Genomic DNA, 13,268 nt, shown 5'->3' with positions numbered 1-13,268 from the left:
GTGGTGTTATAGTCGGCGCACGAGCAATGGGTTACAGCATCTCCGAGTTTACGATGAAATGGGAATTTTTCCGTACTACCATTTCACGAGTGTACCGTGAATATCAAGAATTCTGTAAAAAATCAAATCTCCGACATCACTGCGACCAGGAAAAGATCCTGCAAGAACGGGACCAACGACTACTGACGAGAATCGTTCAACGTGACAGACGTGCAACCCTTCCACAAATTGCTAAAGATTTCAATGCTGGGCCATCAAAAAGTGTCAGCGCGCGAATCATTCAATGAAACATCATCAATATGTGCTTTCGAAGCCGAAGACCCACTCGTGTATCTTTGATGACTGCATTACACAAACCTTTACGCCTCGCCTCGTCCCGTCAACTCTGACATTGGACTGTTGATGACTGGCAACATGTTGCTTCTTCGGACGAGTCTTGTTTCAAATAGTATCGAGTGGATGCATGTGTACAGGCATGGAGACAACCTCATGAATCCATGGACCCTGCTTGTCAGCAAGAGACTGTTCAAGCCGGTGAAGCCCCTTGTAATGGTGTGGGACAAGTGCAGTTGGAGTAATGTGGGACTTCTGATACGCCTAGATAAGACTCTGATAGGTGACGCGTACGTAAGCGCCTTATCTGGTCACCTGCATCCATTCACGCCCATTGTGCGGTCCGAAGGACTTGGGCAATTACTGCCGGACAATGCGACACCCTACATGTCCAGAATCTCTATAGAGTGGCTCCAGGAACACTCTTCTGAGATTAAACAATTCCGCTGGCCACCTATGAAACGTCCCCTAAGAAAAATTATACATCACTGTGTTTAAACCGACACACAATATTTTTTTAGCGCAACGCAATCTGACTTTCAGTAATCCCTACAAAAGAATGGCCCTGGCTAACATTAACCTATACCTTTCATGAATCACTTACCTCACAAAAATCTTCATTACTCGAACTACCGCATTACAGCGAGCGCCACTATTGCCAGCTTAATAAAAGATTCTAACTGCTGAAGGCACTACCTACTGATAGGCATAGTTAGCAAATGAAAGATTTTGATAGAGAACAAACAATGTATTTACCTTAATAGTGATCAAAAGTCATAATATATATGACATCCATTCTTACAAATGTACTGTTTCTGATGGACACACGTCCAGATCATCCGCTCTCAAAAATCCGCCATCTCACTTCCCCACATCCACCACTGCTGGCGGCTCACCAACAGCGCAACGCTACACGCTGTTAACAGCCAACAGCACAACACTACAATGGCAGACAACAATGCAAACTAGCCACAGACTGCACACAGCACAGCCAGCGATTTTCATACGGAGCGCTACGTGGCGTTACCAATAAGAAAACCTAAACAGCCTACTTACACACCAAACTCCCTAGACATGAACGTTACTGATCATGTCTGGGATGCTTTGCAACGTAGAGATCTCCACCCTCTTGTACTCTTACGGATTTATGGACAGCTCTGCAGGATTCACGGTGTCATTTCCCTCCAGCGCTACTTCAAACGTTAGTCGAGTCCATATCACGTTGTGTTGCGGCACTTCTCCGTGCTCACTGGGCCCTACACGATAATATACGTGAGAACCAGTTTCTTTGGGTCTTCTGTGTGTATACCAGCTGTAAGGTACCAAACGATGGAAATATTTGCTTCTAGTTGACTCAGATATTAGGTATAGAATTATTTTAAAATGTACCGTAAAGAACATGTTTATGCAGATAATATTTTTACATTTAACTCTTTGCAGAAAAGTTTGTTAGAAAAGGTGCTGCCCTGTAGGACACGTTATGGCCTTGGCGTTATCTCGCCATTCTGGAACCCACAATGGATCAAGAGAAGTATGAATCTATTCTTTGGTTCCATGTCCATCTCTACATTCAGTTTATTTCTCTTCGGCAGATGGGATCTATCGGCAGGAAATGTAACATATCACACAGCTCGCGGTGTACGTGCGTCGTTCGGAAAGCACAAGGTGGAATTTACTGTACTGCCCCGGCCAACAGACTCCCCGGATATAAACCCAATCGAGGATCTGTGGGGCTACCTCGATAAGACTGTTCGCCCCATGGATCGTCAACCGAGAAACCTAGTGCAGCTGGCCTCAGCACTAGAGTCGGAATGGCTCCGTATCCCTGTTGGTACTTTCCAGAGCCTCACTGACTCTCTTCCTGCATGTGAAGTAACGGTCGCACTGCAAGAGGTGATTATTCGATCTTTCGAGAGGTGGTCACATTACTGTGACTGGAATGTGTATTGGGTGGCTGTGATTAAACTTTCCCTATTTAACGCGTTATAACATGGAAACTAATTACAGTACGAGTACCAAACTTGACAGCATTAATGTTCAGAGTACGGGGTGCATGATTTCCATGGGTCTCTGCGCCACCGTCCAGTTCCAACTGTGGCCACCAGGTTCCGTCATCAGTCATCGTGATACATAGTCTCACACAAGTTACCAGTCGTCGTTTGTCTCAGTGTCAACCGAGCTTGGACCAAAGGAGCAGGGTATTATTGTTGAAACTCTGTTATCAGAACAACAGCAATCCTACAGCTGTACTTCGAGAATATCGCCGGCTGGAGGGATTACGGAAGGGTCCTCTTTCGCCACCTACGGTCCGGAGCATGATGAAGAAGTTCGAATGAACTGAAGAACTGGGCGTCGCTCTGGGAAGAGGCCGACGACCGGTTGCACCACAGCTGCTGCGCGCAATTCTCGATCGTCATGAAGTGCGCGTGCTGTTTCACGACTGTTGAACATCCCGTGGTCCACTGTACGAAAGGTGCTTCGAGCCGTTCTAAGATGGTATGCATATAGGATCCACATCGTACAGCACCTTACCTCACAGGGTTGGATTGGATTGTTTTGGGGAAGAGACCAAACATCGAGGTCATCGGTCTCATCGGATTACGGAAGGACGGGGAAGGAAGTCGGCCGTGCCCTTTCAGAGGAACCATCCCGGCATTTACCTGGAGCGATTTAGGGAAATCACGGAAAACCTAAATTAGGATGATCAGACGCGGGTTTGAACCGTCGTCCTCCCGAGTGCGAGTCCAGTGTAGTAACCACTGCGGCATCTCGCTCGGTACCTTACAGGACGCTGAATGACGTGTTGACTTCGATCTCCACTTTCTTCTGGAACCGCGCGACCGCTACGGTCGCAGGTTCGAATCCTGCCTCGGGCGTGGATGTGTGTGATGTCCTTAGGTTAGTTAGGTTTAAGTAGTTCTAAGTTCTAGGGGACTAATGACCTTAGAAGTTAAGTCCCATAGTGCTCAGAGCCATTTGAACCATTTTTTTTCCACTTTCTTACAAGGACTGATGAGGGCTGGCTCTGGACCACCCGATGGACAGCCGAAGCTCATTTTTCTCTGATGGATGAGGTGAATACACAGAATTTCCTAGTGTGGGGATCTTCACTTCCAGTCACTGTGCATGAAGTTCCTCTGCATTGTGAACGTGTCGACGTATGGTGTGGCATCACGGCTCCGTTCACCATTGGCCCATTCTTTTTTGAATAGTTTGGCACGCAAGGGCCAAAGACGTGCAGTGTGACAGGCCAGCATTACTGCGATATGCGTCGCCAGCAGGCCATACCCGACCTACAGAAGAGAGACCGAGCTCAACAGTTTTCATGCAGGATGGGGCCCCACCGCACATCGTTCGCGAAGTTCACCTGCTTCTCCATAACACATTTGGAAACAATCGAATTATTTAGCTGCTCGTTTCCTTTACGAGCGGAACATTCACACATGTGCTGATCTGAAGCGGAGCATATCAAGACAGGTAGCCAGCATACTTATGGACGTGCTTCGTTCTGCTGTGCAGAATGCAATCCTGCGCTTTCAGACTCTTCGGATCACTGATGGGCGACATATTGAGCCTTTTTTGTAGCAGTAATGGTACCGGTATATAATGATATGATGTACCGTAGCTTCACAATAAAAGTGTTTCAGTTACATTGATTCTGCATTATGTCTCTTCCCCATGTCATTGACATTAATGCTACCAAGTCTGGTCATCGTACGGTAATTAGTTTCCATGTCATAACGTTTTAAATAGGGAAATCTGAATTATAACCACCTGATGTATGATCTAGCGGATAGCGTCGGAAGCTCCGTGGACCTTGTCACAGATTATGCACTTGTCTTTAAGAAGGTAGCAAAGCCGAAAGACTGTAGCGAATTGTAGTAAGACCTGTACAGGATAGATGACTGGTGCAGTGACTGACCCCTGACCCTGAGTATAAATAAACGTAAGGCTTACATAGAAGAAGAAACCTGATACTGTACGCTACCACTATTCGTAGCAGATCACAGGAAACTTCATCTTCAGTAGAACGCCTCGGAATAACCATCTGGATCGCTGCCTGGTGATCTAGCGGTAAAATGCATGCATAGAAACCAAGAGGTTGCGGGATCGCTACCTGGTCAGATCAGTGGAATTTTCAGTGACCTTTTGTTCTACCGTTCACCTCTCAACAGTCTCAAGCCGTAAGAAACACTATATGGTTCGTATTCCACTTTAAAGTGTAGTTTTCCTCTTCCCAGTTGGATAACAGAGCTGTATTAGGGACCCGTAAGCCGTCGACGGGGCGTCCAATTCAAAGACTTGCATTCGGACACTGAGACAAACGAAACTGTCATTGATACCGCTTTGAGGGACCCAAAGCAAAATAACCACACAAAACAAACTGAACAAATAGCAGATCACAGAATGATTTTCATCAGGAGGATTTCAAGGGACTGCAATACATCCATGAACGTAGCGGCTGAGAAAACACTTGCTTAACCGATTATTAAGTGTCGTTTATCAGAGTGGGGCCTTTACCAAATCGGATTAATACGAGCGATAGAGAATATCCAGCGAAGAGCAATGTGTTTCGTCACAGGATCGTTTGGTCCGTGCGAGAGCATTATCAAGATGCTCAACAAACTGTAGTGGAAAAATGGTATTTTGTCGAGAACTGACATTGTGGGCCCGTCGCTGTGCACAAAATATAGGTTGACTCTTACAAAGAAGGAAAAAGCAACCAGCCACTTTTTACAACGCTATTTATTTATTTAAACAGCGCTGTTACCGGTTTCGAACCGGAAGGTTCGTATTCAGACGACTAGTTCAAGTTAAGATGCATTTTATATGACTTTCACTCTTTGTTTTCCGAAATGAAACACCGCTCCACAAGGAAATGTCATCATTTGGGAAAACAAAGAGTGAAAACTAATGTAAAATCTATGTTAACGTGAACCTGTTGGTTCGAAGCCTGTAACGGCGCTATTTAAATAAATAAATAGCGTTATAAAAAGTGGCTGGTTGCTGTTGTCTTCTCTATAAGAGTCAAACTATAAATGTAGTTGAAAAAGCTACGAGAGAATCGTTATGTATCGTTGGCAGATTTATCACTGCAGTTCTGCAGTATCTGTCCCTGGAAGAGTAGGGCAAGATTTTATTTCCTTGCACTTGCATCTCACGAAGTGACCTCAACGAGAAATCATAGAAATTAGAGCTAATTCGGAAGTTTGCAAAAAGTTGTAAGGTGGCAGAATAAATGGTCAGATTCGCACCTTACATGAGACCTTTATGAATCGCAATGAGAAAATAAATCAACAGTTATGAGAAGATTTGCGTATCAATATGTAATGCAAAGGGATGACAGTCAATCGACGGTAATTAACATACCATTTCCATACAATGCATGTCTTTGAGCGGAAGGTAGAACAGGGAAAGCGAGTCGAGTCACTTTTAGTTTTGAGAAGCCAGCTCCACAATGGCTGTGGGAGTTACGCCGGAAACCACTTAAAGGGATGACAGGAAAGAGGACAGCGACCACGAGCCAGGTGATTCAAGTCAGAGGACTGTCTCTAGCGGGGGCATCGGTACAAGGGCAGAGAAGAAGCTTTATAAAACTACGTTTCGAAATCCCAACGGGGTACGAACAAAAGCAAGTGAAACATTTTCGACCAGCGAGTGCGACACACGGAAAGGTCAATGTACTTTAGGCATCTAGAATGGGCACAAAACGTCCGATTGGCGGATACTGAGTAGGAAGGAGAAAAATACTGAAGTTTCGACGCAGTTTGATAGAAGGGACGTAGCAGTTGGTAGAGGGTGTTTCTACAAAATAAGAGGAATGCTCCTATTGGTCGAAAAAAGCCGTGACGTGAAAAAGGAACCCAAGTGGAGGGAGGCAGTTCTGCCATGAGTAGGAGAAGAGAGAAATTTTGATGGACTCTTCTCCGAACTGGCGTCAGGTGCAGAACAGAGTGCTTAACACTCCGTATGTCGCAGAGAAGAAATTTGTTTAGACACTGCGCTCACAGTGGCTGCACTCCAGCTAAAATTAGCTGTAGCAACGTATAGCTCCAGCTCTGGAGAAACGAACCAGCCGAATTAGTTAATTGTTCTTGCAGGACCTGAGAGGGCACTATAATATGCACACTGATCTAACCATGTGCGTGTATATCGCCACATAATAATACTAGGGCTGGGTACACATTTTGTTGCATAACGAGAAACATAGGGAAAGTTTCTGCTGGAAAGTTCAGCAAAGGCCAGATTAGTTTTGTAGGAGTTTCAGTGGGAGAGAGCGGCCTTGCAGACAGCAGCACGTCGCAGCTTACGGTAAATGCCGCCTGCTGAGGCGTAAACTTTATTGGTGCACCAGTTTGCGTCCACTGTAAACTAGAGGGGCCTTGGTTAATCTTGCGCTCAAATTTGTCACTTGACTAACCATCGACTGTAGACTTGATTGTCATCCTAAATAGTATCGAACTTTGAACAGGGATCGGACGATTTTCGTAGTACTGACCAACATCATAACGTACGTGTAGGAGCAGTTTTGTAAAGAAACGTCCAATTAAACTTTCATATTATTGTGCTTAGGATTAAAGTAAAAATCTTCCAACTAAACCTTCATAATATTGTGCTTAAGATTAAAGTTCTTTCAGAGAGTTAATATTTAACATTGTTGTGTATAAACTTATTTCACTTTTTGATGCTGTTTTCATGTTGGCGATTTGAAAACTGTGTGAAACGCTGTCATTTGATGAGAGATAGCACGACATTAAACTTGTCATTTCTCGTCACACAGTTGTTCTAAATTCAAGAACAAAAAGAAAACAAACCACACCCTTACACATTCATTCATCCACTGTGCCATTTACGCATTGAACAAAGAGGGGTCGAAAAGATTGTGTTACCACCTCTGGCATACACCACAAAACCGCTTGCACAGCACAGATGTTGATGTAGTTATCTACCAGTACTATTTTTGAAGTTTCCTTAAGCGTTACACCAGCAAAGAGATGTGCTTGGTAACTGCGAAGTGGCCGCTTACCGAAAGTGGCGTGGTGTCCCGCCTGCTTGGAGCTGATGACGTCGCCGTTGTGGTCGTCGTGACCCGGGATGTTGTCGGAGCGCCAGAGCACGCGCACGATCTGGAAGTAGGCGACCGACATGAAGAGCAGCGGCAGCGTGTACAGCAGCAGGCTCTTGGCGCCGTGGAACACCATCTCCGAGTCGTAGCTCCAGCTGCCCTCGCACTGCGTCAGCAGCACCGAGTCCCAGTCGCGGCCCCGGGCGCGCAGCACCACCAGCTCGGGGATGTCTGCAACAGGGACACTCCCACCAGCACTCTCAAGGCACTCGAGCCAGCTTCCTGAGCTGGCCGGGGCGGCCGAGCGGTTCTAGGCGCTACAGCCTGGAACCGCGCGACCGCTACGGTCGCAGGTTCGAATCCTGCCTCGGGCATGGATGTGTGTGATGTCCTTAGGTTAGTTAGGTTTAAGTAGTTCTAAGGGACTGATGACCTCAGATGTTACGTCCCATAGTGCTCAGAGCCATTTGAACCATCTTAACCAGCTTCCCGAGGTTTCACACCACCGAAGGCTGTGGAGGGCAACGTGCCAAGTTACCAGACTGGACAAATGTCATGAGAAGGCAGTGGGTATAGCAACAATCGGTTTTGCTGAAGCGTATGTGGTACACTAGAATCAAAACGTCTATATTCAAATTATTCAACTATGGTGTAACTTAATTTTATTACGTAACTGACGTTTATACATCACACCCTTCCAGGAAGTCTCTCATCCGCCACAGCAACGATTGCGATCAAGAAGACCAGGAAGTGTTACTGCAGGACAACTCATTGCGGATGGTTTTGATCTAAATGAAAACTGGAAGCATGAATGGTCAACAAAAACATTGGGAATAAGAGTCCATCATCTTGATCTCACAAAGAAGCCAAAAGGTTTTGATCTACCGAGGAAACTTTGGTGCCGCCTCAGCAGATTAAGGTTCATATGGCTCCGAGCACTATGGGCCTGAACATCTGAGTTCATCAGTCCCCTAGAACTTAGAACTACTTAAAACTAACCAATCTAAGGTCATCACACACATCCATGCCCGAGGCAGGATACGAACCTGCGACCGTAGCGGTCGCGCGGTTCCAGACTGAAGCACCTTTGTAAGTAGGCTGTTTATGTTTTCTCTATGTAAGTAGGCTGTTTAGGTTTTTTATTGGTAACGCCACCTCTGTATGAAAATCACTGGCTGTGTTGTGTGCAGTCTGTGGCTGCTTTGCATTGTTGTAATACTCGCCATTGTAGTGTTAGGCAGCTGGCTGTGAACAGCGCGTAGCGTTGCGCAGTTGGAGGTGAGCCGCCAGCAGTGGTGGATATGGGGAGTGAGATGGCGGAGTTTTGAAATTTGTCATGAACTGCTATATTTATATATGATGATGTCAAGGTAAATACATTGTTCGTTCTCTATTAATATCTTTCATTTGCTAACTATCCCTATCAGTAGTTAGTGCCTTCCATAGTTTGAATCTTTTATTTAGCTGGCAGTAGTGGCGCTCGCTGTATTGCAGTAGCTTGAGCAGCGAAGATTTTTGTGAGGTAAGTGATTTGTGAAAGGTATAGTTTAATGTTAGTCAGGGCCATTCTTTTGTAGGGAATTTTGAAAGTCAGATTGCGTTGCGCTAACAAAATATTGTGTGTCAGGTTAAGCACAGTCAGGGAATTTTGAAAGTCAGATTGCGTTGCGCTAACAAAATATTGTGTGTCAGTTTAAGGACAGTCGTGTATAATTGTTCAAAGGGGACGTTTCATATGGCGACCCTGCCAGGATTCGAACCTGGAATCTTCTGATTTTTTTTTCTTGTAGTTTGTGTAATTAGTGTAGCTATTGTTTATTGGTTGGTTGGTTTGGGGAAAGAGACCAGACTGCGTGGTCATCGGTCTCATCGGATTAGGGAAGGATTGGGAAGGAAATCGGCCGTGCCCTTTTCAGAGGAACCATCCCGGCATTTGCCTGGAGTGATTTAGGGAAATCACGGAAAACCTAAATCAGGACGGCCGGACGCGGGATTGAACCGTCGTCCTCCCGAATGCGAGTCCAGTGTTTAACCACTGCGCCACCCCGCTCGGTATTGTTTATTGCTAGCGCATAATTGTAGAGAAAATCTCCTTTGTAGTTGCAGTATTTCATTGTTGTACAGTAAAACAGTTGTGGCATGCATGTAGATTTGCACCAAGTATTTCGCAGCTGCAATTAACTAGAAATTATTTTCAGTGCTATGTTAATATGTTCTCTTATTTTTGATCTTCAAATTGTGTTTTTCTGTGTTATCGTGTGAAATATTGTGACAATTATGGCGTGTGAAAAACGTAATACTAGGCTCCAAAGTAAACTGAGAAATGACAGTGAAGACGAAAGCAGTGTGTTAGCGCCGCAGAGTAATGAATTAACTGATGTTCAAAGTAGTAATTTGGTAATTGTGCATAGGGAAATGGAGCGGGCTGCAAACAATGGCGTGGACAGTGAAACAATTAGTGAAGAGGGAAGCATTATCGATCGATCGGTCGGCAACAGCTCGCCTCAGAAATCCGAAATGACAGGACACAATTTTGCAAATACTGTAGATTCAGGTTTTGCGTCCTCACGGTTTTCTCAAATGAGTCAAGACACATTTTCCGCTTGTCAAAATGTGAATGTTGCCGGTGCAAATTCACTGCCGAAAAGCACTGAGGAACATGTTTCAGACACCAGTGCATTGTTATTACAATTAATGCAACAAATGGGACAAAAGCTTGAAAAGTTAGACACAATGGAACAAAATCAGAGACAAACACAGCAAAAGTTGGACACAATGGAACAAAATCTTCAAAAGTTAGACACAGTGGAACAAAATCTTAAAAAGTTAGACTCATTGGAACAAACACTTGAACAAACACGTGAAGATTTAACTACTGAGTTACATAACATTGAATAGAAATGTCAAAAAGTCTGTAATGACGTAAAAACACAAATTTGTGAGCATTTTCAACCTATTTTTTCGCGGCATGAAAATGCATTACAGAATCACGAAGCAGCCATAAAAGAACTGCAAACTATTGTTCATGAAAATCATGAGACCTTGCAAGCTAAAATTGACTCAGTTGCGTCTATCGATTCGGTTACGCAACTTGCAAGAACTCAGGAAAACTTAAAGGACACAGTAGATACCCTGAAAATTGGTTCAGAAAGACACATGGAGGAAATAAGTACACTATCGGAGAAAGTAACCGAACTTTCGGATCAGGTCACTAACTTATCTACAAAGGTAGATGATGATCTGAATGACACAAGACCCGTAGCCTTCACTGACACAGAAGAGTATGAACAAATAAGAAAATTCAAACAAAATCAAAATCAAATCAATACACAGCACAAAAGAGAAATCCGGGAAGTACAAGATCAGTTGACGCAGGTAATACAAGAATTACGTATTTCAGAGGACACTCGCGCTACAATACGGGAAGAGGGACATAGAAATACAGAACAACCACAAAATAATAACACAGGACACTTCGGAAATTATGAAAGAAATTGGCAAGGCGCATTGGATTTTGAGATGGAACCGCCGAAACGAAGTAACAATGACCGACATGCGACTCGCCGACATGACGATTTTGACTATAAGCTGTTCATTACTACTCGTAAATTCAAAACATTTAAGAATTCTGGCAACGACATTCATCCACAAGCATGGCTCCATCAATTCTCGCATTGTTTTCCTCCCAACTGGTCGTTAGAACACAGATTAGAATTTATGTGTGGCTACTTGGAGAATGAACCAGCTGTAAGAATGCGATCGGTAATTCACGACTGCCACAGTGAAGGAGAGTTTTACCATGCCTTCCTCTCAGCATATTGGTCTCAAGCCACACAAGACCGGGTAAAACATAGCATCATAATGATGAAACGTTTCGAACAATCTGAATTTTCCAGTCTTGTGAAATATTTTGAAGACATGTTGCGTAAGAATCAATATCTTTCAAACCCATACAGCCCCTCAGAACTCATCCGCATTTGCTTACTCAAATTGCCTGAACATTTACGACATATTATTTTAGCAGGACGTTGCAAAGACGACATTGAAGCTTTTCAGGGACTGTTACAAGAACTGGAAATTGACACAGACAGTCGCGGGATGCGAAAACAGGAAAACAATCACTACAGGTCACTTCCGTCACAATTCCGTGACGACAAAAACAATAACTGGACACGACAGGTCTATTCTTACAACGCAAATCGTGACCAAAATAGACACCACCCGTACGACAACCGTTGGCAGAGTAGTAATAATTACAGGGAAAGATCACCGCTCTGCGGTAGTGACTATCACAGAGACAATCAGAGAAACAGACAATATGGGAACGAAAATAATTATTATTACGGGAGACAGAATAACTTTAGACGCAACGGTCCAGCGCGCAGTTACGATTCAGGGAGAAATTCTCCACCACTTAACCGACAAGAAAGAAACTACAGGAACTACCGACATGACGACAGACGATGTGATCGTAACGACAGACCTGAATTGCATCAGAACTGGCGGGATTCAAACAGGGCAGGGCCCTCTCGTCACGGTGAATTTGTAGAAGTTAGGTCTCCAAATCCCAATAACGACGCTCGCCAACAAAGGGACAATAGGCAATGACTCACACCGCTGGCAGCCACAAAACGTTCTTATGACACTAACGACGCAGCTGCCGTAGCTAGTAATTACGTAAAAATGGAAGACATTAGGGACATCTTACTCCAAGAACACGACGTAAAACATAACAACATTGCATATCCTGTGATTCACATTACAGTAAATGACGTAAAATTTACGGCAGTACTTGACTCTGGCAGTCCCATTTCAGTAATCAGTGAAACAGCCTTTAGCAAATGCAACAAATCGAACGATTGCCCCACACTTCCGTTATGTAAGATTAAATTACAAGGTGCAATCTTTGGAAAAAGTGTAGATGTACGCCAACAAACCAACTTAGAATTCTTTTGTCAAAGCCACAGCTTCTCTATGAACTTTCTTATTGTTCCATTATTGTCGACGGAAATTATACTGGGAGTAGACTTTTTGAATGAATACAAAGCAATCTTAAACTTTCACGATGCTGAAATAACTTTAGAAAAAGAAGGCAAGTCAGTAGCTTTGAAATTTGAAGATTGGCTCTCAAACCATGACGAAGAAATTAATCGGCTTTACCTCCTGTTAGACAACAGTTCGGAATTTTTGACGGAACTTGACGCTAACAATCATTCTGCAAGTACTGACAGGGATGATATCGACGGCGCATTTGACACTAATAAGTTAATTCAGAATAAAATTCAAACAATTGAGAATTGTAATGACACTGATAGGCAGGACCTTTTTGAGATTTTACAAGCACATTCCACAGTTTTTACTCACAAAACAGGAACAATCAAGGGATTTCAATACCAATTTCTTGTTCGTGAGCATACTAAATTTTGTGTTAGACCATACGTAATTCCAGCACATTATAGGGACCGTGTTAGAACAGAAATACAATCTATGCTTGACGAGGGCATTATTGAGCCTGCAGTAAGCTCATACAACAATCCGTTACATGTTGTTGAGAAGAAAAATGGATCGATCAGGCTTGTCTTAGATTCGAGGCAAATCAATACTATCATTATTCCTGAAACAGACAGGCCGCAGACGATGGAAGAACTTCTTCAAAATTTTAATGGTGTAAAAGTGTTGTCTTCCATTGATCTCAGATCCAGCTTTTATCAGATCGAACTTCATCCAGACTGTAGAAAATACACAGCTTTCCTTTGTTTCGGCGTTTGTTATCAGTTTCGGAAACTTCCCTTTGGTTTGAACATTTCTTCAGCAGCATTCATTCGCGGGCTAAATTCCATATTACCTGAGTTCCTAAAACGTCACACCA

At 43.9% G+C, this 13,268-nt stretch overlaps 1 protein-coding gene across 1 annotated transcript in view; it reads right to left on the bottom strand.

Annotated features, from left to right (window-relative positions):
* Nucleotides 1–13,268, bottom strand: part of LOC126417139 (orexin receptor type 2-like) — a 131,243-nt gene that overhangs the window by 57,706 nt on the left and 60,269 nt on the right. Inside the window, exon 3 of the mRNA XM_050085035.1 lies at nt 7,361–7,630. Coding sequence (XP_049940992.1) covers nt 7,361–7,630 — 270 coding nt within the window. The remainder of the gene's footprint in view (nt 1–7,360; nt 7,631–13,268) is intronic.

Source organism: Schistocerca serialis, chromosome 8, assembly GCF_023864345.2.
Source record: "Schistocerca serialis cubense isolate TAMUIC-IGC-003099 chromosome 8, iqSchSeri2.2, whole genome shotgun sequence".
NCBI lineage: Eukaryota > Metazoa > Arthropoda > Insecta > Orthoptera > Acrididae > Schistocerca > Schistocerca serialis.
Note: the sequence above shows the minus strand (reverse complement) of the source record. Positions and strands in the feature narration are given on the sequence as shown.